The sequence below is a fragment of the Ammodytes marinus genome (genome assembly GCF_949987685.1).
Source record: "Ammodytes marinus genome assembly, chromosome: 16".
Lineage (NCBI taxonomy): Eukaryota > Metazoa > Chordata > Actinopteri > Uranoscopiformes > Ammodytidae > Ammodytes > Ammodytes marinus.
Window position 1 is genome coordinate 10,447,710 of NC_137220.1, and position 26,513 is coordinate 10,474,222.

At 43.0% G+C, this 26,513-nt stretch overlaps 2 protein-coding genes across 2 annotated transcripts in view; one reads left to right on the top strand and one right to left on the bottom strand.

Moving 5' to 3' along the window:
* Positions 1-770: 770 nt before the first annotated feature.
* On the top strand, positions 771-11,443 carry tubg1 (tubulin, gamma 1). The gene is made up of 11 exons (XM_080043816.1): positions 771-909; positions 1,258-1,370; positions 1,659-1,826; positions 2,354-2,422; positions 6,855-6,934; positions 7,025-7,151; positions 8,510-8,596; positions 9,040-9,189; positions 9,371-9,523; positions 9,615-9,776; positions 10,327-11,443. The coding sequence occupies exons 1-11, from the start codon at positions 861-863 to the stop codon at positions 10,522-10,524; spliced, it is 1,356 nt and encodes a 451-aa protein (XP_079899942.1). The 5' UTR covers positions 771-860; the 3' UTR covers positions 10,525-11,443.
* Positions 11,444-11,881: 438 nt separating this feature from the next.
* Positions 11,882-26,513, bottom strand: part of plekhh3 (pleckstrin homology, MyTH4 and FERM domain containing H3) — a 31,202-nt gene continuing 16,570 nt past the window's right edge. The window contains exons 4-13 of the mRNA XM_080044194.1: positions 25,073-25,255; positions 23,544-23,701; positions 20,746-20,869; positions 19,845-20,142; positions 17,796-18,003; positions 17,440-17,567; positions 16,666-16,786; positions 15,791-16,267; positions 15,465-15,656; positions 11,882-14,225 (exon numbers count right to left, since the gene is read on the bottom strand). Coding sequence (XP_079900320.1) covers positions 14,055-14,225; positions 15,465-15,656; positions 15,791-16,267; positions 16,666-16,786; positions 17,440-17,567; positions 17,796-18,003; positions 19,845-20,142; positions 20,746-20,869; positions 23,544-23,701; positions 25,073-25,255 — 2,060 coding nt within the window. The 3' untranslated portion in view covers positions 11,882-14,054. The remainder of the gene's footprint in view (positions 14,226-15,464; positions 15,657-15,790; positions 16,268-16,665; positions 16,787-17,439; positions 17,568-17,795; positions 18,004-19,844; positions 20,143-20,745; positions 20,870-23,543; positions 23,702-25,072; positions 25,256-26,513) is intronic.

A 26,513-nucleotide genomic window follows, 5' to 3' on the forward strand; every position in this document is an offset into this window, starting at 1 on the left:
CAGGACTTACAACAGTGAAAGGCAGAAACTCATAGAATGTCACTGTCAAATAAGCAAACATCTGTATTACATAATGATAATAAACCTACTACCAAAATACTTCTTATTTTATGTATGTAAGTATGCATGTATTTATGATAGGGACAATGCTCGTTAAATGAGATACTGTTAATAATTCCACCTAAGTGTCAGGGAGCAATACTGAAATCATAAAAGTGGCTTATTCAGGGCACACACTGTTTTCAAGATGAAGAAAGCCGTTTGTTCTTAGGAGAAACATTATGGTACCTGTTGTAGAGTGTCTATAAATAGTAGGCTAACACCAGCCATCTGCGTTGAATTAGCAAATGAGACATTTGCATTTGCACATTTTTATACTACAACTATTACTACTACTACTACTACTACCTACTACTACTACTACTACTACTACTACTACTACTACTACTACTACTTATAATAATACATCTTTAAAAAAACTGTCGTTACACAATGTGGCCACTTGAGGGCACTACATAAGGTCAAGGTAGAAATAATAGCATACCAACAATTCCGACAAAGACCTTCAAAATAAAACGCTCAAGTAAAGCTAGGCAGCACTCGAACTGGCACACGAAATATTCTTTCGTTGTGCTCGCTCCATATTTGTGGCTTGTTTGAGTGAGGGGTACGTACCATACTTTATATATGTCCAATAGTATATTTTATGACTCATACTCCGGTACAGTAGGTGGCGCTATGCGCCTATCACAAACCGACGAAGTAGAAGTCACATCAGTACCAAGCGGGAAGGAGCGGGCTGAACTGCGGGCTACTTTTCTTGTATTATTTAGCTAGCGGGGAGCTAAATAAGGAGCAACATGCCGCGGGAAATCATAACGCTTCAGCTTGGACAATGTGGAAATCAAAGTACGTGACAGAGGACATTTATATAACTGTTTCTATCCTTGTGCTCACGTGCAAACCTTGTAACGCTTACAGCTAATGTCCAACAGTTCATTTAGCTAAGATGATACTGCTGTGTAACGACGTTAGCTGAGATCTAATATAAAGTCTGGACACGCTCCAAACACAACACATACAGCGACAACGTCAGTAAAAGCGAGATACTATCTATACATTGAAAATGTGACTTAATTCAAGTTAACGTTAGCTTCCTGAGCAGTGTCATTGTGTGTTTACGGCTTGTCTGATAGGTTCGTGAGATCACAAACGGCTTATTAACGTGACCTAACGTTTCCTCACTGTGTTTTGCAGTCGGCTTTGAGTTTTGGAAGCAGCTGTGTGCAGAGCATGGCATCAGCCCAGAGGGCATTGTCGAGGAGTTTGCAACTGAAGGGACCGACAGAAAGGACGTCTTCTTCTATCAGGTAACTGGTTTATAAGCCATGACTGAATCTCTTTATTGTCCCTTAACAGCATGTTTTACAAAATGCGCCTCTTCTCTTGATAATACACAATGTGTCATATATATTTATGTCTATTCTCTGGTGATGCCATGCCATGATTGATGTTTGTGTGCAGTTGAAATGCAACGCCCATTATGAGCCGCTAGGTGGAGTGGTTGTTGTATAAACGGAAGAGCCTGAGTGCAAGGACACACCAACCTACATACAGTATCTCCAGCTAACTCCTGATTTTAAAATACAACTCCCCAGGCTGATGATGAGCACTACATCCCCCGTGCGGTTCTCCTGGACCTTGAGCCCCGAGTGATCCACTCCATCCTCAACTCTCCCTACGCAAACCTGTACAACCCAGAGAACATCTACCTCTCGGAGCACGGTGGAGGTGCTGGGAACAACTGGGCTAGTGGATACTCACAGGTGATTAACTTCAATTCAATTATTTAATAATAATAATAATAATAATAATAATAATAATAATAATAAAAACGGGACACTGTATAACCCAAAAAGTTAGCTCAAGGGATAGTTTTCATCGGCAGTCCCATCGCCTGTTGTTAATCGGCATCTTAAAGTAACAATTTACATCAAATAAAAGCAAGTTACTGTATATAATAAGAAACATACATTTCCTCTCAAATCAAAGATTTTGCTGGCCTACCATGGGTCTGCCATATTCAGGGTCATTACTCCCGATTTCATCCGAAATAAAGATTTTCGGATGTATAGCTCTGAGACTCCTATGTGTAAAGCAAGCTCTGATGAGTCTTTGAGGCAGAGGGTTTACTAGCCATATTTTGGCATTAAACTTAAACAAGTTATATGTTGGGGACTCTGTGATCACTGCAAACAACATGTTTCTCTCCTTGAACCCATGTTATTAATATCTGTTAAATAAATTCCATTTGAATGCTTCTAAAAATCTGCTTTTCTTTCTCCCTCCCAAGGGAAAAAAAATCCAAGAGGACATCTTTGACATCATTGACCGGGAGGCAGATGGCAGCGACAGTCTGGAGGCAAGTCTGCCCTTCATCTCACAGTGTCCAGTCTGTCGGGCAGGGGATGATAGGGGCTGCGTCTTTGGAATTTTAAAAAGCAAATTAAATTATATGTGATATTGCTGAAAATATACACATTATAATCCACCCCTTACCTCACTCGGGAGCAGCCTGCAACTTGGAGCCTGAGCTTCACACATGCAGGAAAAAATCACAAGTATTTGTTATTTGTAGTCACATTTTTCCTCTGATGATCAGAAATGACCTGTAACAGCAAACTTGACCAACAGCCAAAATAATGTTTTTTTTTTAAAGTTATTTTGAATGCTTTTTGCTCGGGTATAATCTCGTGCGAATTTAGATAAATCAATTTACAGCAGGCAGACTGGAATGACCTGTGTTTCCTGAACAGTACTGAATCAAATTTTACTTTGCTTCCCCATCGTCTTATTACCATTATTCATCGGACATAGACACGTATAAATATATTACCTCGCCGTGGTGCGTCCTGCGGTCTCTCTTTCACTTGCATCCTAAACAAATGCATTCGCTAGGAAATATCTTTATGAAAGGAGGTGGTGGTGTAGCGTGGTTCTACTAGACCAGGGGTGTCCAAACTTTTTTCACTGAGGGCCACATACAGAAAAATCTACGAAGGGCCGGGCCACTTTGCAAAAATAATACATTTATCAGGACATGTAGCTGCTCTGATGTTTAGTTTCATAGTGTCTTCGTAAATTGTAATCCTTCTTCACGGCAACACTTTCCTTGCATATTAAACCGAGACATTCCCACTTTTGTTAAATGCCATTGATACACCCAGTATTTTCTTCTTTTCCGTCCGGTGAAAATTAGTAGCAAGCCGAGATCCTGACCCTCCTAGGGGAGTCCGGGGGTATGCTCCCCCGGGAGATTTTTTAAAGTTTTTAAAGTGAAATGCATGAATCTGGTGCACTTTGAGAGGGAAATTAAGAGGCTAAATCTGAAGAATTTTGTATGAAAAAAAAAAATGGAGACACTGTCAGATGAAATAGAAAACTATTGAAGAAGGACACATGGATTTTCCATAATAATATTAATTTAAAATAAAATATTATGCTTTTTTATCCCTCTGGGATGGGCTTGGTGCTCTTTTTCTTTTATGGGACATATTTCTCTGTAATATAATGAGTGCATTTAAATTATTTAAAAATTAAAAGGGCCATATTACATTATATTTTTCAAATGTGCCACGATGTTTCAATCAGTTTTGACATCCCTGCACTAGTGGGTAAACTAAGAAATGCAAAAAAAAAAACAGATATATATATATATATATATATATATATATATATATATATATATATATATATATATATATATATATATATATATATATATATATATATACAGTCAAGTGCGAAAGTTTGTGAACCCCTTGAGCCTTTTGGAATTTTATTTATTTTAACCATTATTAATTCATTTTTATCAATACCAGTATTTTTTATATGAAATAACAGATGTTTGTTTATCAATTCAACATTTTTATTTTCCAGAAATCAATTGTTAAAACAGATAAAACAAATTATTTGACGAATGTTGTATGTGCAAAAGTTTGTGAACCCTGAGCTGCATTGCTTAAATCGAGCAAGGTAAACACAATCAGGTTGGCCAAATTGGTTGATGAAATAGACCAATGTAATGAGAGATCTTTAGGAAAGAAATTGGGCGGCACTAGATAAAACAGAGATAAAACCAGGTCAGTTTAGGCTCACCAAAGTGAACCCATACAGGTCAGACATGCTAAAAGGGAAACAAATCTCAGAGGATCTCAGGAATAGAGTTTTGATGTTACACATTTGTCTGGGGACAGTTATAAATTCATAAAAAAAAATTTGAGCTCAATCGGTCCACCGTGAGGCAAATCATCTACAAATGGAGAGCTTTAAGAGTGACTTAACATCTGCCTAGAAGTGGACTTCCTTCAAAAATATCCTCAAGCGCCACAAGAAAAGTGATTTTTCAGGTAAAAGCCAACCCAAACATTACACCTGGAGATTTGCAGACAATTTGAAACCACCATTATTCACTTGGGAGAAGGTTCTCTAGGTGGTAGGCAGAATTGCGTTTTTGCCCAAACATGGCGGTTTTGGTTATGACCAAACAGTTCAATTTTTGACTAATCTGTCCACAGAATAAGACTTCAGGTATCTCCAGGTGCTCTCTGGCAAAGTTGTGACAAGCAGTTTTGTTCTTTTTTGAGAGCAGAGGCTTCTTCAGCAACCATCCCATGAAAGCCATGTTGACTGAGTTTTCTTCTTATTGTGGAACCATGCACATCTGTCCCAGATGCTGCAAGAGAGGTCTGCAAATCACCAGATGTAATGTTTGGGTTGGCTTTTAACTGAAAAATCACTTATCTTGTGGCGCTTGTGGATATTTTTGAAGGAAGTCCACTTCTAGGCAGATGTTCAGTCACTCTTAAAGCTCTTCATTTGTAGATGATTTGCCTCACGGTGGACCGATGGAGCTCAAACTTTTTTTAAAATAATTTATAGCTGTCCCCAGACAAATGTGCAGCATCACAACTCTATTCCTGAGATCCTCTGAGATTGTTTCCCCTTTTAGCATGTCTGACCTGTATGGGTTCACTTTGGTGAGCCTAAACTGACCTGGTTTTATCTCTGTTGTATCTAGTGCCGCCCAATTTCTTCCCTAAAGATCTCTCACTACATTGGTCCATTTCATGACTCAATTTGGCCCATCTGATTGTGTTTACCTGCTCCATTTAAGCAATGCAGCTCAGGGTTCACAAACTTTTGCACATACAACATTCGTCAAATAATTTGTTTTATCTGTTTTAACAATTGATTTCTGGAAAAGAAAAATGTTGAATTGATAAACAAACATCTGTTATTTCATATAAAAAATACTGGTATTGATAAAAATGAATTAATAATGGTTAAAATAAATAAAATTCCAAAATGTTCAAGGGGTTCACAAACTTTCGCACTTGACTGTATATTTTTTTAAAGGGCCATATTACATTATATTTTTAAAATCGGCCGCGGGCCAATAAAAAGCGGGCCCGAGGGCCGTAGTTTGGACACCCCTGTACTAGACCATCGTACTTCATTTCATTTGTACAGAAGGTCTGGAAATGCTCAATTGAGAAATGTTCACTCACTTGGAGGCGGGTCTGTTGAGGTTTAAAATGATTGGATCTGCCCAGTGCCACACTGGATCTACCATAACCAATCGCATAACGTGTTGTCGTGACGTACGTCTTGCGCCAGGACCGGCCGGAAACCAACAAAACTCAGCAAAGCTTGTTCTTTTTTCTTTTTTTTTAAGATATTTCTTTTGGCATTTTTATGCTTTATTGATAGTGTAGAGACAGAGTTGAAATGGGGCAGAAAGGGGAGTGACATGCAGAGAACGACTGCGGGCTGGAATCGGAACCCGGGTCCGCTGCTGGCCGAGGCCCATAGGGGGGAAAATTAAATTTGAGCGGAAGTAGGTAGGCGGGCGGAGCCAGGCTAGTGGTGGTGTTGTAAAAACTCAAAACATTTCCACTGTCCAAAGGGGGCGATAGAATCAACAAAAACGAGAAGTTCCTCGTATCCACTTTATTGTGATGAGTTCATTTTGGTTTAAGGAACAGCTGAACATTTTTCATAATTATGAGCAGATTTTAAGACCCCTTACTCCTGCTAAACTGGAGCAAGACCAAGAATGAATGAGACACAATATGCTTTTAAACTGTATGTGCATGTCTTTGTGGTGGGTTCCTACATCTTTGTGGGCATTTGGTGTCTTTCAGTGACATGTTTGCAGGTGAAGCTGAGGTGGCTTCAGGGAATACTTCATAACATGACTTCCCTCAGTCTTTGAGTCAGACTCTTTTATCTTTGATAAGGGATAACTTGATCGAAACAATGTTGCTTTGCCTGTGTCTGTCGTCTTAAATCTAGCAAAGCCTGGGCCATGCCTCACTATTATTCTTGGCTCTTTTCTTTTTGGTGAACTTTCTTCAGCTGCCAGCCACCCCATAAAATAACACTCGCATTTCCCCTCTAAGGTCTGCAATTTCTGTAACTCATTCACATTATGACCCCACATTATTATTTAGTGTGCGCACTTGTGTGTGTGTGTTGGAGAGGAAGGTGGGCCGTGAGCATGTGTGTGTGTGTGTATGTTGGCAGGGTGTGGCGTGTAAAATGTCTGGTGATAATAGCCGGGCGAGTGTAGAAGGCAGGTATTACAGGGCCGTCTTGGGGGGGGTTGAGGGAGCCTATTTGTGAGGTGGGGCCGCATTCCCATTTATATAACTGCCCAGGAATAGAGGCATTTGCTCACCCACACACACATTTCAGCTCTGCATCACTGGAGTTTACAGTACGCTTTATTCACACGTGGCACATGCTGCAGCTGTAGATTTGAGTAAAGAGTAAGCCCCTTGTCTTTGCAGGGATTCGTCCTGTGTCACTCCATTGCCGGGGGGACGGGCTCGGGGCTGGGGTCCTATCTACTGGAGAAACTCAACGACAGGTCCACAAACACATTTGCAAAACGTTAGAAAATAATTTCCTTCGAGCAGGAATTATGATCAAAATTAAATATTTTTGTTCTGACCTCCAGGTATCCAAAGAAGCTGGTGCAGACGTACTCTGTTTTCCCCAACCAGGATGAGATGAGCGACGTGGTGGTTCAGCCGTACAACTCGCTGCTCACGCTGAAGAGGCTCACGCAGAACGCAGACTGCGTGGTGAGTGGCAGAAGCACTCATTAATGGATGCTGATTAATCCCAGCGCTCTCGTTGCTTCACCACACACACACACACACACACACACACACACACACACACACACACACACACACACACACACACACACACACACACACACACACACACACACACACACACACACACACACACACACACACACACACACACACACACACACAGCTCTCAATAACCTCATAAGATGGCATTAAAACAAGGCCTGGTTAGCTTGTCATTCTGCCACTTGGACGAAGTAAAAGTGAAAATACAACATGGTAGCTAAACTGTTCCACAGTCACTAAGCTGAAACAGGAAGCAAAAAATAATTTTTAATAAAAAGCAGTCAGTCATATTGCTAATAAAATCGCAAGGGGGTTCAAACATGGCACGTAATGGCTATTACACACGCTGGGAAGACATTAAAGACATGTGAAACTCCTACAAGGATAAAGTTTGTTTGCTTAAGTCTCACAGGTGGATTACACACAACCAGAAAAAATAACTATTTATTAATGGAAATCCACACTGACTAGCTTTGGCTGAGTTTGTATAAAGTTGTTTTTAGGTGATTCACACTCGTCTTCCAAAAAATAAAGATAAATAATATTTACTTAAATGTAGACCTAAAGACACCATGAACGAACAGTAAGCATGAAGATGTTTGTGATATCAGTAATGTAACTTTACAAGACATGGGACAACTGAGTAATACATTTACCACGACACAACTGTGTACCCAAACGAGCTGTGACAGTCATTTTCGTCCTCAACACTTAGCCTTAGTATAGAAACTACCTTTAGTCCCTTATTTGTGAAACTATTCGACAGATGCAGCCTAATCTTTTCACTTTAGTTGCTTCACTTATTGGGCCACTTCAGTGCCAGCTTGTTGTAGCAGACTAATAAAGAAGAAACTGCCGTGCCAGCATTGAAGAATTAGAAATCCAACTTAATACATCTCTGTCTCAAATCGGTGATTGTATTAGTCTGAGATGCCCTGACAGTCTAATGGTGTTTCCTCTCTAATACCTACTTCCTCCAGGGTCTTGCATAAGGCCCTCACGTTGATTAAATTAGCCCCAGGGCTAATAGAATCTGCCCAAGAATTGGTCCCACTGTTGCAACCATACAGTGTGTCTTTTATGTGGAGCTCTCCTTACAACAGCACACTGTGTTTTGCTCCTTAAGAGGTTCCTTGACTGCGTCATTACTCCGATGCCCACTCACTCTTAAACATCGCAGCAGTGTATTGACTTTCTTTGTGCTGTTTTCTCTTCATTTGTCCCTACTTTCCCCCGTGTGTGTGTGTGTGTGTGTGTGTGTGTGTGTTTTGTATCAGGTGGTGTTGGATAACACAGCTCTGAATCGCATCGCCACAGACAGGCTGCATATCCAGAACCCCTCGTTCTCCCAGATCAATCAGCTGGTGAGTGAGAGACCCCCCTACCAGTTGTTTTCAAAGCTCTTCACTCGGCAGGTTCTCTTAGTGGTAGAGTGCACTCCACCTGACTGTATTCCAAGAAAGGCAGACTGCACCAGACACATGTCGCCCACTAAGAAAATTACAAGATTCACAAACTAGTTTGGTGAGTTCGTTGCACGTCAGACTGGATTTCAGCTTTCTTAGAAATGAGTTGCACATGCTGCACTTTTGTAATAGTATGTCACTCTGTCTGACAGGAGCCAAACTTGGATGAACTCCTTTTTAAGGCACTTCAATATGGCCAAGACATAGAATCTCTCTTTTTTTTTTAAAGCTTGTAGTCTATTCAAAGAAAAAAAATCTAATAAAATGTTTGGACTTCGTGCGAAAGAATAATCAAATACTTGCACAAGCTCTGGATCTAAGTGAAACCTTTATACACACAGGTCTCTACCATCATGTCTGCAAGCACGACCACTCTGCGCTATCCAGGCTACATGAACAACGACCTGATTGGCCTGATTGCATCGCTCATCCCCACACCTCGGCTCCACTTCCTTATGACCGGGTACACACCACTCACTACGGACCAGTCGGTGAGTTCAGACAAGAAATCAACACAGATTGAGACTTTTCAGTCAACAAAATATATAAAAATAACACAAATGATGCAAAATGGTTTTGTTTCAAGAGCCGGTTATAATGAATAGTATTCTTCCATTCAGAAACTCCATCTTTTTAGAATACTGAATGATCTTTTGAATCACACTGTTTCAGGTTGCTAGTGTGAGGAAAACCACAGTGCTGGATGTGATGCGGAGGCTTCTGCAACCCAAGAACGTAATGGTGTCCACAGGAAGAGAGAGGCAGACCAACCACTGCTACATCGCCATCCTCAACATCATCCAGGGAGAGGTGGACCCCACACAGGTACCAGTGCTCTTATCTATCTTCTTAGGAACTCCAAATGTTTTAAAAGTCTGGAGAGTATAAACTGATTTTTCGACTGACTCTACCGTAGGTGCACAAAAGCCTCCAAAGAATCCGTGAGCGTAAACTTGCCAGCTTCATCCCATGGGGACCCGCCAGCATCCAGGTGGCTTTGTCCAGGAAGTCCCCGTACCTGCCGTCAGCCCACAGAGTCAGCGGCCTGATGATGGCCAACCACACCAGTATCTCCAATGTAAGTTCTCCTTTTAAGAGTTTAAGTCATGTCAGCCTGTTTAGTTACATTCTCCTCCAGTGTATGTAACTGTGTATCTGTACACTGAAGACCTGTCTCTGTGTTTTTTTTTCAATACTTGAGGATTTGTATTGTCCTAAAACTGAAGTTGAGTTGCCACAGCAGCAGTTTGAGGGGAATTCCACAAAGAAATGTGCTTTTGGATCATCGTCCTGCCAAACTAGATAATTGAAAGTCAAAGTAGTTTTTTTTTTCGTCCCTTTTGCTGGTTACGCTGTGAAGCTGAGGGGGAAATTCAGTCCTGTGATATCACTTAATGTGAGATGATAGATACAAGCCTTTTACACAAGGTCAAATTACCTAGCCTATCTCAAATAAAAGGGGAAATTGGTCATCCGAGGAAGTTCCTGGAAGTCTGTACTTTTCCTTGTTGAAAAATAAAACGAAGTGTGCAAGTTCTAAAGAATAGTCTGGACAAGAACCTGAAACGTAACCCCTTGCAAAGTATTATAATTGGTTTTGTGATGTCCTCTCTGTTACTGTCCCACAGCTGTTTGAACGGACATGCAAGCAGTACGACAAACTGCGTAAGCGCGAAGCTTTCCTGGAGCAGTTCCGCAAAGAGGACATATTCAAGGACAACTTCGACGAGCTGGACGACTCACGCGAAGTGGTCCAGCAGCTGATAGACGAGTACCAGGCAGCCACGCGGCCTGACTACATTTCCTGGGGCACTCAGGAACAATGAACAGACTTTTTGTCCTGTATCTAGACTACAACCCTTTCAGCATACATGCCTAGCAGTTTATTCTAACTGAACCTATGTCCTGTCAACACTTTTCCAAATATTTTCTCTTATATAGGTGTCCCTGAAATGATGGATATTTGGCTATAGCTGCCTCTCAGAAAAAAATATTTATTGGCTTGTTATAGCATGAATAGTATAGTGTCACATCCTGGACATTCTCAAACCCATTTGAAATAAAATAATTCTTACCCAATCGTCCACTGAAGTAAGTAAGAGTACTTCTTTCTGGCAGATCTTTGTAGGAATTATCAATAGGTCTTGTACATAATAACTATAAATGTGTTTTTTCCCCCCCCTTCTTTTATCCTAAACTCTGCTCCCCCTGTAGCCTTTTGTTTTCACAGTTTTCTGCCATGTAAAAAAAACAACCTGTTGCCTTGTTTTGGTCTATTTTTATACCGAGTACAGTACTTATGTTTTCGTGCAGTTGATTTACAGTAAAACGTCCTACAAAATGATTGCCTTGAGTGGGATTGACAATGTGTTCCATGATGGTAAATGCAGGTTCTTGCAACCAGACATTTCTGACATGGTGCTGTGTTCCGTGTTTCTGCTGCTGACACACATTGCTCATTGGTTACCACTGTACATGACCAACAAGAATGTCAAGTTGAAGTTGAGCTCAAGCCAAAAATGTTCAAATCCCTGCCAATTACAGTGCATTGACATTTTAACAGCATTTGTCACCTGCAGTGGCGAGAGTAAGTTTGCACAGATGAACTTGTTGGCCTCATTTTAACACCGCATCTCTGCCTGTAAATATACTTTAAGGAATAGCTGCTTCACTGGCATTTTCTGTATCATCTGAAATTAATATACTGTTTCACGTTGCTTGTTTGACCTGTTTGAAATTATGAATAAACCCTTTCTATTATGTTGTTTTAAATGTTTCAGGTGTTTAATGTAAATATTAGCTTTATTCCCATAAGTTATTCTATACTAGATTCATGTGGAAAATGATAAGACCATTTTTTCCTTACCTGAAGCTACAATATACTGGTTGGCCGTTTATCTAGCTCAGTTCAGGCTCATTACCACAGGGGAACGTACAGGCACTTAGCAACGCTTGCTCAACCAGCTATTGTTTTTAACCAGAAAAGCTTCGGGGGAGGCAGCCTTCAGCTCTGCTGCTGGCGCCAAACGTCAGCCTTTTATAAATGGTCCCTGTTGAAAACAATAGGTTTGCACTGCTTGACTAGTGAAGGCACAAAAAAGCACATTTTCTGAAAAGAAACTAAGGAAACGAGCAATGAGACTGAACAGCACCGAAGACTAAATATGGTAAAATGGTGTTTTTATTAATTACAGTATTTATAGTTTTTATTGCACATCCAAGTTAGTTAAAACAAAATAGTGCAATGAACTATACACACACATTACATACAAAAAGGTACCATGCAGCATACAAACAAGCTTAATACAAAGCAAAAACTTCTGCAGTTTGATTTTTTTGTATTTTTTGTTGTGTTCCTCTCATACATGTAGCTTGGAGCTGCCTGCAGCTGCAGTAGAAAAAGCAAAGACCTGTTTCTGAGCAGGAGACAGGGCTGACTGTGCAATGACTCGTCAAGGCCTTTCATGGTGATTTAAGTCTTGAGGTTGGTTATTGCAAGGGGTTGTGTCGCAGACGGTACTCTTAACTCTATATTTACAAAGCCTATCTATGGTCTCAGATTCCTAACAGGTCATCTACTACATTAAAATAAGGTGTACAATGTATACAACAGGATGTCTTCGTAAGTATCTGACATTCAAGTAAAAAAAAAAGTGAATATGGGGGATCTGTCTGCTTTGGGATCATTTCTTGTTATAAAAATTTATAAAAATTCTTTGGTCCTTCCTAAAACCCATGACATGGTGAACTTTGGCTTCACAAGAATACTCAAAAACAGTGAACACAAAAAGGGAGCTAGTTACACAGGATTTACACAACTACTTTGAGCAGAACCAAAAGCATTGATGGCAGGCTTTTGGTTAACCTTATATCGAAACACATCTGGGTCTGCATTTAAGACAAATAAAACAGTAAAAAAAAAAGATAACGAAGGTCACATAAATAATAATACAAAGCACCCATGACTTGATTAAAAAGGGGGACAATGAGGGGGGAATATGGTTTTACAAATGAACCAGCTCAACCCAGATTGGGGGTTTTATGTGTACTTGATAGGTTCAATTTTCTTATTTATAAAAATAAATTGGGGGAACTAACAATTATAAACAGAGAAGCACCTGTTATTTTCAGCAGGGTAGCTGCATTAGGATAGTAACTGACATAAGCAACATTTTCGAATCAGTCAAGTGTTAACCAAGTTTGGTGTCGAGGATTACAGCCAAGACAAGCAGCACGGCAAAGGACACATGAGAGCATTTGGTGGAAACAATATAAGAACGGCTCCAAAAATCCTTTGGTTTATGTGAAACACAATTCGCTCAGATCCTGAATGTGTCATCCAAGAAATGGTTTTGTGGATCAAATCGACACGCATAATGCTCGTGCACACACACACACACGCACACTGATAATCCCATAAGCAAGAGTCTGTATGGCCGTGGCAGCCAAAGTGACTTAGCTTACAGAGTTCAACATCTGTTTCCAGTTCCAAGTTCACATGGCTTACTGCATCAACAGTTCCAGGTAATGCAAGCCTGGCGGGGACCTTATGAAAACTGACTGTCTCTGATGAACATGTCAGCATAAGGGCACGTGAGAGAGAGTGAGTGAGTGAGTGAGTGTGTATGCGTATGTGTGTGTGTGTGAGAGAGAGAGAGAAAGAGAAAGAGAAAGCCAAAGTCAAGGGAGGGTGTGTGTCACTGAATGTTCTCAACATTATTCCAGCAGTGCATGAGGGACGACTGCCTTCTAGGAAAGGCAAACCAAAATATGGCAAACTCGAAAGAAAGAGAAAAGGGAGAGAGTAGTGTTTTTCACTTTGTGCCATACCTTCACGAGGGGGAGTACCACAGCTTATTGTTACCATAAGTCCTAACTCTTTTGATACTATCTCTCCCTGAAGTAGCACGGCTCACGCCAACGTCTCACATTGTCGAGGGGGGGGGGTTGGAGTAGGGTTTAGGGTTTAAGGTAGGGGGGAGGGGGGTTGCCATGTAAGGTAGCAGAGGTGGTTGCGTGAAAGGATAGGGTGGAGGGTGTGTGACAGCTCATCAGCGACCGCATTGGTTTCTGTGGGTTTCGGGCCTCACTTGCAAAACAGAACCCCTCGCCTTCCAGTCCCCTCCTCCCCTCCCCTCCCTCCATCGGCCGGCTCCTTCAGCTGGAAAGCTCGGCAAGGGTTTATTTTCACGGATGGGGAGCGAAAACAGCCCTCTCTTTGTTTTGGCTGCCGTGCCGGTCCCAGCGGAGGAGGAGTGGTGTCCCGGGGACTGGGGCTGGGCCTCATATAGGGCCACGTGGAGGAGGACTGTGGAGGGATGTTGGGGGGGAGGGTTTGGTTAGAAGGGGGTCCGTCTCAAACGGGATGCGAGGGCAACTCCAGGAGGGTGGGCGTCTTGGTGGAGGCCAGGTGATGAAATCCCACCTCCGTGCTGTCCCCTATGGTGATGTCCGCATCTTCCCCTTTGCCTCGCTGGCGACGGATGGCACTGAAATACGCATTCATCAGCTGCATGATCTCAGTCAGCTGTGTGCGAGAGACAGAGAGAGAGAGAGAGAGAAAGAGAGAGAGAGGTCAGATTGGTGTCTTAGTGTCTGTCTGGCACTGTCACACGAGGGTGGAGAGGTATGATGTCATTCAGCTGCTCGAAAAACTGGATCGTCCAGAAGCTGAGGATGATGTTGTTTGGCAGATACACACACACCCCTTGATAAAAAAAGAAGAAACTTCCATTTGTGTGGATATTTCTTCACTTTGACATATTTTGTTCAGCAGCTGTTGCAAAAAAAGAAAAGAAAAAAGGAAGGGAAATGCGGAGGAGTACATTTTTTTTTAATCTGTCTCTCCGTTACCATGACCTTAGTAGACATGACCACCAAACCAAGAATCAGCCACCAAGACCATTACATGACCCTTGCTCTAGTGCTGTTAATGCTTGCCTAAATATGATGTGTAAGAACTATGACTAAGTGTCTCAAAGTTTCAACCTAAAACTACTCTACAACTTTAACTGTTACCCTTGAATCAGAAACTAATCCTGCCCTCATCCTTAACTCCAGACCTAACCATAATCGCCCCAGGCAAATCCCCTCTCCCTCTTGTTTCCTGCCCAGTAGCTTAAAAACCCTTCACATTCATGTCAGAGCAATATGAGGCTTTAAGTTCATAAACTAGGAGCTTTTCTGTGTTGTACTTCAATTTGTCTGCACGTCCAATGAATTAATAAAAGCCACTTTTGTACCCCATGAGAGATCACAGAGGGATTTTTTGTTCCGCGTGGGAAGATGCAAGCAAATCTCCCCCATGAAAGGCAAGATCTGTTCTCTACTGAAATAAATATCTGTTTGGAAGAACATCCATGTTTCTGAGAAATGTTGCCTAATATTTTAATCTAGCCACTGCAATAAAACCTGTTGGCATTTAATGCCAGGAAGTTAGACTTTTAGTGGTTAGCATGGGTTGGAGAGCAAGGGCAGGTTGTGTGCTCTCTATTTAGACCAAATTAATGAGTGTTTTTAAAGTGGGTCAGAGAGCTGGAGGGAGAGGGGTATCATGAGCAGACAGCGTGCTTCTTTCACTTACTCTGCAGAACGCTGCATGGTGATAAGGCCACTTGGCCCTGCAATGTAACCTCACTGAATACTAACCATGGTGCAGTTAGGTGTCTAAACTGGGTGGAGAGACAGTTCCAGTAATAACATGTTTTATTTCCTTTAAACCTTGTTAAACGCTGTGTATGTTAACCTGGGGTTGAAGCCACTTTACCTTGGTGGTTTCAAACAGCAGATCCCGATCACCAGCCGTGATCTTGAAGGTGTTGCTATCAGACACGCCGTAGGAACAGATCTGGCCATAAGGGAAGGACTCCAGGGCCTCTGCCTCTCCCTGTCTATAGAGAGACACCGACGTAGCAGCTACACCCAACCACAACTTCTGGGAAAAACCTCCTGTCGAACTCTGGAGGGAGGAAGAGGTAAGCAGATGTCAGAACAGCTCACAGTCATCCCTTTTATTTACCTCAAGTGACTCTTAAGCACTGTAGGGAGAAGAATATTCCAACAATAAACCTGACTTGACCTCACGATACTCACAATATAAAAGTCCACTTCGTAGAGAGTGCATCCAAAGCCCGACCACTGGCGCGCAATGGTGAGGTAAGCGGCCATACTGTCCCTGCAGCTGTAGCCGGCCAGACCTCTCCAACGCTCCAAGATGGATCCCATGACGGCCGCAGTCTCCTCCTTCAGGACGCTCCGCAGACGCAGGTCCTGCTCCACCTTCTGCTTGTGCGCCGCTGTGGCTGTGTGACTCCACAGTGTCCCTGACAGGAAGCGCTGCGTGGTGGGACAGCCCTGAGCCGCCAGCTGACAGGGAGGCAGGGCTTGGGGTGCGGACAGAGACATGATGACCCGAGCCTCTAGCATGTCACCGGGGAACAGCTCGTCCAGAGGCGGGCAGGGGGCGTGTGTGCCGAAATCACCCATCAGACACTGTAGCCTTAGTGCGGCTAGGGCCTGCAGGTCCTCTTCACAGGCTGGCAGCTGGCCACGCACCACCATCTCATGGCACTGCGGCGCAAAAGGCCAAACACAGGACAAACGGGGAAAGAAAAAGAAGGTGCAATTTGTCAGTAATAGCCTCGATCCTGCCATCAATCCTTTTTGTACCCCACCCTGTTTTATTTTGTCCCATAACTCTTTTATGAGAGTCCTCTGGAAAAAATGTTCTAATGAAGCCAGTGCTGGCTCCTTTTGCCCCCTCTGCACTACAGCCAGTGCTGTTAGTCATGCTATTTTACGCACTACGTTTTATTGCAATCACAGTCTTAATGATTGTTAAGTAAATGCATAATAATCCAATGAAATGCAAGGAATGAGTCACCACAGGACAGTATATTAGTTCTCATTATTGGCACTCATCATAACATTGATTCTCTCTAAAGGGGGATTCTGTTCCACACCATTACCTGCTCAAAGAGGAGGAGATACTCCACGCTGTCCACTGATATGCTGTCAGAATCCAACAGGCAGTAGAGCTTGAAACACAACTTCCATTGGGATTTAGACTCTGACTCTTTGGTGGAGAAGCTGCACAGAAGAGAGGCACAGAACAGGTTTAGAAACTGTCACACGGAACAAAACATACTCACATACAAAGGGTTTACCAAGAACCTAAAGCCTAAATGTTAATATATTACAAGATATTTACTCCCCAATGTGTAATATTGTTGTTAAGTAACTTTGGCGGTTTCCTGAGTTTCATGTTTACCCTGTCACTCAGCACTCTGAGGACATAGACAATCGCGCTTGTTAAAAGAATAACACAGATCCCTTTTATTCCAGCTGGATGCCACATATCCTTTCATTCCAGACTTTGCTTTTACAGCCAAATGACATCAGCTTCACCTTGGCCAAAGTGCTCCCGGCTTTGCTTACTGAAATAGTGACATAACTCCAGTCTCCTGGCAGTGTGTCATGTTTGACCAACAAGACCAAGACAAGGTCACCAGTTATCAGGGATACTGGATATTGTTCAGCATGGGAGTTGGACTAGTGAAGATAAATGTACAATCCACCGCTCTGTTCGCGATCATCTAACAAGTGACGAATAGCTCAGATTCCTAGCAGGCTAAGTGTTTTGATAGTGTGTCCTGTCTGCTTGCTTTTATTGTCTCTGACTTCCTCACAGCGTCTGCCTGTTCTGTTTTACGGTGGGGGGGAGAGACATTTGTAATTCATACCTGGTGAGGATATCTGCGACCAGAGCACCGCCTGCGATCGGCTGCTCCCACAGTTCATTCTGCTCATACAGTGAAAAGGTGTTTTTGCTCTCTTGCAGGCTCAGCTTCTCCTGCATCCTTCGAACCACCTGGTGAGGGGGGTTGGGAAGTGTGGGGGAGGGGGGGGGGGCACAATAAGGAAAATAAATGGTTATACACTTTGAGGGTGACAAATCCCTTTCCTTTCATTATCAAGGCTTAGAAATGTAAATAAACTCCAGATTTGGCTTCAAACAGAAACCGATGCAAAGCTAAAAGAAATTAAAATGAGAAAAGTCATGCTATGAAGTAGAATTCTGACAAATGTGCCCCCGAACCTCATTGGCAGTAGTGTGTGAGCTGATGTAGAGCTGGCAGGATCCGGGGCCAGGATAGTGCACAGTGCATAGCATCTCTCGTCTGCTCATCAGCATCTGGATTTCCTCCCAGGATGGCACGCACTCCCGACACTTGGTCTTCTCCAGGGCCTCGCTGATGAATGACGCATAGTTATCCATCTCAGACTCGGCACTCTGGCTCTGGATCCTGCAAGAAAAGAGTGAGAGTGAGATTGATATGTACCGTTAGTGTGTGTTTGTGTTTGTGTGTGTGTGTGTGTGTGTGTGTGTGCGTGTTGCGAGCAAATTTGGAATTGCTCGATGTTTGCCAGCAAAAAGCTAATGTATTATACAGAACTTAAAAAAAAGGGAGAACTCGTTAACGCTCCTGAAGTTGTCAGTGACTCAAAGTCTGAAAAAGTGTTATGCCACGATTATGGACTTTGCGTCATCCTTTTTCATTTTGCCCGGGTTCTTTATTTTCTTTGGGCTGGCAATACTCAAAAGTCAATGAGGCGAGGAATGACAAATGTTCTCACTTTAAGCTCTTAGGGACTTAAAAGGCTCAACATCCCCTCAGTCCTTCAAAGAAAAGGAAAATGGCAAAAAAAAAAACATGTTTGACTTTGGGTAGCGCACAAAACAGGAAAAGGTGTTTCCGCTCCTGTGAACCGGAGTGACCTGCAACTTCCTCCCAGCGGAGTGTCCAAGAGTGGTAGGTGAGTGTGTGTGTGTGTGTGTGTGTGTGTGTGTGTGTGTGTGTGTGTGTGTTGTTGTTGTTGTTTTAAAAGAGGTGACACACAAAGGCAGAGGACGACACGCTGCAACTAGAGCCTGAAGTCGAACGCACTTTGCGGAGTGTGATAGGTGTGAAATACAACCTGATGGGAGTTATGAGCTCTGCACTTTGTAAAAGCAGAGGGGGAAAATAGGAAGGAAACAATTATAGTGTGATGGTCGTCCCAAAATACATCAAACAGAGGACAGAAAGCGGCGAACGAGAAGGCCCTCAAACACCCTGTCAGACAGAGAGAGAGAGAGAGAGAGAGAGAGAGAGAGAGAGAGAAAGAGAGAGAGAGGCCCTCTCAGTCCCTCCGTTTTCTCGCTCTCTCATAACTATATGGCAACAGGGTAGGATTTGTCCCACTGAAACATAATTAGGAATGTTCCACTGAGTATATGATCCTTCCTATACTCTCCTCTTCACCCCTCTCTGCTCTCTTCTCCTTTCATGCCCCCTACTCCTCCTTTCTCGTTCTTTCTCCTGGACTATTCTCTCTGACAGCAGACATTCCCTGGGGGTTTCTCAGGGCACTGGGGGAGTGGAGGAGGGTTTTCTGGGCCCACTGCCCGGCTTCCAGTCTTAGCTCTGCCCAGCTGCAGCCTCAGCACTGATCCGCAGAGTGAGCGAGTGCGTGAGAGACAGCAAGACGTATCAAAACACACAGGCAAGCGAGTCCCACAGTGTAATTATGAATCGCCATTGCATGCAACGGTTCCATTAGCTAGTAGTGGGAGATTCCCAGCACAGAAATATAGATAGAAAACTCTAGTGGTTGATGGCATGGTGTTAGAGCAGGAGATTAGCCCTGCTAATAACTTAGATTAGCATGCTTGACAGAGGGGCTAATTCAGACCTGCAAATCCAGCCCCTAAAACATTGGATCTGTCCGGTGCAACACGCTAACAATGTGAAGGCATATCACGCTACTATATCTAAACTGGTGGTTTACTGTGCTGGCGCCTGTTTTTTTGTCCGCTGTCTAGACACTGTGTTTTCCCTAGTGCTTCACCTTCATATCCCAGCATTCAACCTGTTCTCCCTCACACACACCCAGCCTTAACAAACAACTGTTTTCTGGACTGATGTCCCAGCCTTATTGGAACGTGATGGCTTCTTGCTTCACCTTGTGTTCACATTTGACTTGAATCCCACTCGTTAAATATCAATAAAGTACTGGTTTTATACTCATTAATAACATAGCTATTAATTAATAATTATAAATAATAATTTAACTGTATCATCTCTGCAACACTTAGGCATCTCACCTCTTGAGGTGGAATCGCAGATACTTGAGCACGGTGGAACCAGGCAAGAAGGTGCAGCTCATGCAGGTGAGAAGCTGCCAGTAGCGTAGGTGTGCGGCAGTGTACGGGGCAGGCGTGTAGCTGGTCTGCTTCACTAGCTGGCAGTAGACTTCGTCGCGGAGGGGCCGCAGGTCCAAGCAGGTCTGCAGCACGCCCTGGATGATGGGAACTGGCTCCCGTGCAGACTCAAGCTGCTGCAGGCAGTTAAAGAGCTTCACGGCCTCCTCACGCACCGAGCCGTAGCCTTTCCCGCTGTGGTCTGAAGGGAGGAGGGAGAGAAACAGTGCAATGTTGTGTTACACTTTGATTTTATTATAGTTTCTCTATATTTTATTTAGTATCGAATGTGTATGATCACTCGATGCACTTGACATTTTAGCCTTTAATACAATAAATGATTTACTCTCTTTTATCTTTTTAATTAGAGATGTGCCCCTGTTTGCACTTGCTTTACTGAAACAACCAAGCTAAGAAAGGTTGTTGTTATAGTGCAATGCAATGTGCTTCATCCTGCCTCTCAGCAATTCAAACAGCACAGTAATTACAGCGATTATGCTGCTTCTTTACGATTAGCAGTAAAGCCTTGCCAAAACGGTTATACCACATGTTTTAAGAGAAAAACGGTTGCAAACCACAAATAAAAATAGGCTTAATTAATTCATTTGAGATGGATTTTAGATTTGAAGTTAGATGGGATATAGTCAAGAAAGGTCAAGATTAAAGCATTACTTCAATATTATAATTTAGTTTAAATTACATGAATTTCAAGCAGTTTGTAGTATGTAAAAATGATGTTCGACATTATTATCTTTTTATTTTTTTTACTGCAAGTTCAGAGATTGTTGCTATGATAACTACTTACATGTGTGCTCCAGGCTGCCGTAGGGGAAGGGCAGCAGAGGAGCGTACAGGGGGCCCTGGGTGTACTTCAGGATGGGATTGTGCTGGTAGATGTGCTCCACTATCTCCGGGTTAAACTTATTCTCCTAAAGTGAATATATGTGAAAAAATTTAATTGTGACACAGTGGGCTGAATGAGCAAACTTTGATATGCCTTTAATATGCCTGCATTCACAACCTGGAAGCAAGTCAGTGAGTGGGTGATTGAGTGCGACTGTCAGGGGTTGACCAGGGTCACAATTCAGCTCTGGCATCTTTCAAAGCAGCAGGAAGGTCAAGTGATGACCCAGCAAACCACACTAGCATGACTGACATGTTATATTTTATCTGTTGGTGTCAATGAGGTTAGTGTGTGTGTGTTTGTGTCTTTTGCTGCTTATGTGGATAAATGCCTCCTAGCAGTACAGATGGCTTCCATGCTACTGCCCTCCAGCACCTGTTGCTCATTAGTAAAGTTGCCACTGCTCTGGCTCTCTCCTGCCTCTACACCCCCCCCCCCCCCCCCCGACACACACACCCCCCCCCCCGACACACACACACACACACACACACACACACACACACACACACACACACACACACACACACACACACACACACACACACACACACACACACACACACACACACACACACACACACACACACACACACACACACACACACACACACACCTTTCTCTCTGGCTTCAAGACAAGCCCGCTTTCACCCCTCCTTAGTGGGGCAAAGTTGACACATTCTTCTGAAGTGTTTGGTGCACACTGGTGACAAGCCTGTCTGTTTGAAATGTGCGAATGGGTTTCTGCTTTGTGGACCTGGATACAGCACCCAGATGATATTCATACACTGTAGATACATGTTGACTGAGGCCCATTAACTAACAGCAAACTTAGCTTAACGCTAGCACGAAAACTGAACACTGCTAGCCTATCCAAGGGTAATAACATCTGCTAGATTATAGGTGCCATTAGTCCGATTTGGCCAGGCCAGCTGTTTTCCTTCTTTGGTTCATTATGCTAAGCTAAGGTAGCCAGCTGCTGACAATAGCTTAATACTTAGCATACATTTTCTCATTTAACACCCAGCATCAAAGCAAACAATACGTTGAACTTATCCTTTTTAGGATCATTTTGGTTTATTACAACAAGTTTTTACAATTACTAGCTAACTATTGCTAACATTGTGCCCACCAAAGTAAGATCTTGTAATGGTCAACTGCAACATTTCCAACATTACAACAAGGGCAGCGCAGGCAAGAAATACAAGCCATAAGATGATAGAACAGGTGTTTTGCACAGATACTTTAAGTACAGTAGGTAATACCGTACGTTTGTGTGTTAACTGTAATGTAAGTTTACAACGGCCGGTGGAGGAGATAATTGTACAGTTTGTCTTTCTTTTATTTTCCAAAAAAGTTTGGCTTGACAAAAAAGATCGCCTGACTGCTTTTGTTTGTGTTGCTGGCTGCGTACCTGATCTGAGCAAATACACTAACTTGGTGAAAACCTTGTTATTACAGACATGTATGATAAACTAACACAAGGTGTAAGAAACCAGAAAGGTCCTTTAAAATGTAATGTGGCAGATATAAGATTGAGCAACCCATCTAATCTGTTTTTCTGATCTTCTCTCCATTATTCTCTCGTTCACACATCATGGCCTCTGGCTGTAGATACAAAGCTATAACTAGGCCTACAATCCCTGCTCTCCCTTTCTGCCTGTGGCTGGAACATAAATCTATGCCTTATAGATAAGCGAGCAGGACTACTCACACAAAGCCTCCTCTGTTCATTCTCTCTTTGATTTTTGCAACGGCAGTCCTAATCTCACACTTGAGAGAAAATAGCCTCGCCTATTTGAGAAAGTGTGCCTGTGTGTTAAGGTGAGGGAGAGTGAAAGCTACGGACTGAGAGAGAAAGGACAGAGGATGAATATTATGGGGTAAAACAGCCAAATACAAAGTGAGGGGGCACTTTAAAAGCAGGCCCCCACTGGTCCTCCAGAATATAAACCTGGCCCCTCCTGGCGAAGCAGACATGGGCAGACAGAGGCAAACAGATTAACCACTTTCTTTGAGATTAGAGACTCTTGTTGGGAGATTACGGAGACAGGAGGCCAGGCAAAGGACTGCTTATCTTGCCCTGCTGCTTCACGCCAAGCCCTCCTCCACGTCCTCTGCCAAAAGCTGCCCCACTCTCCACACCAGGGGTAGACTGATACAAGACGAGTCATCGGTCTGCTCAATGAGATTCCAGTATGCGGTACTCTCTAGCAAGCCCTGGTCTAAAAATATGGCTGTCCCTTATAAAAATACTCCAGTCTCTGTCCATATGAGAAGCTAAAGCCAAAAAACATCCCGTTAAATCCACCGAATTGAACATTTTCTGAGCTCTCTATAAATGGAAATGGCTCCAACTTGAAATCACCTCTCTGCTTCAGGTCTGTCATTTTATAAAAAATAAGTAATTTAGAAGGTAAAGGAAAGCAGAGGAAACTTTGGACTTCCAGCCCCAATGAGGCTGTGTGGTTTCCATGGTAACTCAGTGGAGGGGGAGCAACAGCCACTGTGTATATATGTTTGTGTGTGTGTGTGTGTGTGTGTGTGTGTGTGTGTGTGTGTGTGTGTGTGTGTGTGTGTGTGTGTGTGTGTGTGTGTGTGTGTGTGTGTGTGTGTGTGTGTGTGTGTGTGTGTGTGTGTGTGTGTGTGTGTGTGTGTGTGTGTGTGTGTGTGTGTGTGTGTGTGTGTGTTGTATGGCTCACCTCGATGTCTCGAATGAGCAGCTGTGTTGGCGTTTCCACTGGTGCTTTGGTATCAATGATTTTCTGGACGGCACAAGCCCAGTGCACAGCCTCGTTGAAGTGCTTGGTGTACAGTCTGTAGCAGTGCTTCCGCCCATATACAGTTATACTCCAGTACCCTGGAAAAAACAACACACACACAAAATGTTAGATTTAATATGATTGGCACTAAATTTAATCTGCGCCTCAAATGAGTGAGTGTACTGGTAAATGTGGAGAAGAAGAGAGAAATGTTCTATGCACAGGACACAGCCCACATATCTGGCGTGACTCCCTCTCCCTGACTTCCTCTCTCGGTTTCACTGAGGACCAAAGGTCAGCCCGAGAGGAACCTCAGACCACGCCAAAACCAAACAAGAACAGTTATTCCACAGATGAATTAGGATACGAGTGTTAAACCCCTGAGTGAGTCTACTCTTGGTCAATAATACAACAAAAGTGAAAAAAGCCGTGCTTCCTCCTTGTGCAGAGGAAGTATTAGACATACCCCAGGCAGCCTGGCCCTGATCTTCAGCCCCTTGGCTTTTATCAGGCTTTCCGGTTACGTGTCTTGGCACCAGATCCTTCTTTGTTTAGGTTTCTTGGTTAAGAGCGAACCCAAAAAAAATAAATAGGTTTTACAACTGCGATTAAGACATGGTGGAATTGCTATTGCCGACTTTGAGCCCGTTACATCATCTCCAGTAAAGGGTCAATGATGCAAAAAGATGGAACCCTTACAAGGGAACTAATATGTAATGGTAACAACCAGAAAATACACAGAGGAAGTAAATATGTAATGCAACCCCTAGTGAAACATTTCTCAGTGGCTTAGGAGGAACACACATATGATTCAGTATTGAAACAAATGTATAACGTTTGTGACAAAGCTACGTTTGAAAGTGCACTTCAGAAAAGTCCCCTGGCATATTGAGTTAGTGAGTAGTACTGTATGTTTTGCTTTGGGTTTCAACAATGGTTTCAACATTTCAAGTGGTTTGGTGACATCAGCAAGACATAATCCCCTCCATTGATGGACGGACAGACAGACAGATGTAGACAGAGTGAGACGTGTTTGAGTAATCCAGACACTCGAAAACGGACAAGTCATCCATGTGTCTCTTCCCGAAAAAGCAAAGACTTTCATCTTTATTATGCGTCTCTTGTTTCCTCCATCAGAGAAAGGGAAGGGAATTGCCCCCCAAATGTAATGTTTCCAGACCGACCTTTAGCCACGTTTGGGACAAAACAAAACACAGCTGGGACTTCCCAAACTTACTCAGAGTTACTGCACTCATGGAAAGAGAAAAGGGGACCACAAGACGTCACATACATATCAGAAAACCCAACACAACTTCCTAAGAATGTTTGAAAAAATGTCTATGGTCACTAAACCGCATAGAGAATGAACACAGGTCATACTGGGCTTCACAGAGATTACGGGAAAGTATACAGTGAGTGTGTGAGTGTGTGAGTCAGCTATTCATCAGCCAATCTGTGTGCACCCTCACCGGTCTCCTTGTACGTCTGCTTGTCTGGCCAGATGACAGAGCACAGGCTGGTGAGGACCAGTGTTCCCAGTCGACGGGATCCTTTCTCTGGTCCACTGTAGTAGTCCAGGGAGTCCTGGCTCAGCACAAACCAGTATCGACGCTGCTTGATCCAGTTGCCCCGCACTTCCCGCAGCAGCCACCCTTTAAATAAGATACACACATGTCATGTGATAACCCAAGTTCAAAATCAAATAATGCAGTGCTTTATACAGGCTTGCAGACCAGAAGAGATCAAACAACAAATATGTATACAAAAATGTATACAATATATATATATATATATATATATATATATATATATATATAGGTTTTGGGCTGTTGGTTGGATTACAAAAAATACATTTGAAGATGTCACCTTGGCGTTTCAACATCAGATATTGAAATGGAATTTTCCACTAAACTTCAATAGAGAAAGACATTTTACAGAGAAAAGAATTGGCAGATTTACCACAAGCCCCATACACCACTGAGTCTGTATTGTTTTGTTTTGATACTCATGCCAAGAACCCAGTTTTGGTATTGATAACAAACAATATTTGACTTATCAATGCTTCCAGGCTTTTATAATGCTATCAGATGAAGCCTTATGTGTATAGTAGGCCTACATACACATGAAGACAAGCATTTCCCTCGAAGGTCCCGAAGGCATTTAATGGTCCATACATTTTGTTGCCGTCTGTATGTGACTGCCTTGTTGGGGTAAGTAGTAGGGGATAAAAATACAGTCAGCTAATGGCATAGGCATTAAAGCCTGCATGCAGCCAACATAATTACCACTTTAGAGGTTGACAGAGTGAGAAAAGGGGGAGAGAGAGAGGGGAAACGGAGGGGGAGAGAGAGCAGTGTGGAACAGTGTGACAGAAAGGCAAAGAGGTTAAAGCAGACATGCCTTCAGCCAGCTCATAGGCATGCTCCTTGGTCTTGCCAGGCCTGGCTCTACAATGCAGGACTGTTGTGTTCCCAGAGTCCTGAGGGTTTGGAAAGACTGCAACATCCCAGATCTACTGTTTCCAAACAGCAGTGAACTTCTTCTACCCCCTCAGCTATGTGTGCAAATTGTTCCTAATAAATATTTAATCTCAAAGTAGATAAATAAACTAGTTTGGCAGAGCTCTGTCCAGATGCTGCCTGAAGAGAAACAGACAGAGGAGGACTGAAGAGTCCTGGTATGGGGTTATAGTTCATCCAGAGGGCTGATGGAGAGGCTGGCAGAGAGTTGCAGGCCACCTGGAACAATACTAGGCTGGGTGGGACCATCTGCTGGGGCAGGGCACTGCTATATACTGGCAGTGTGCCACTTGTAGAGTGACTGTGCATGTGTGGTCATATGGCCTGTGCATGCATATTTGTGAGGATTCTTAAATGAACAATTAGGCAATGTACGTTCAGCTTCCTACTC

Coding starts and splice junctions, on each gene's coding strand:
- tubg1 (XM_080043816.1), top strand. CDS start 861: ATGCCGCGGGAAATCATAACGCTTCAGCTTGGACAATGTGGAAATCAA. Junction 1,827..2,353: donor GGGCTAGTGGATACTCACAG/GTGATTAACTTC, acceptor CTCCCTCCCAAG/GGAAAAAAAATCCAAGAGGA. Junction 7,152..8,509: donor CGCAGAACGCAGACTGCGTG/GTGAGTGGCAGA, acceptor GTTTTGTATCAG/GTGGTGTTGGATAACACAGC.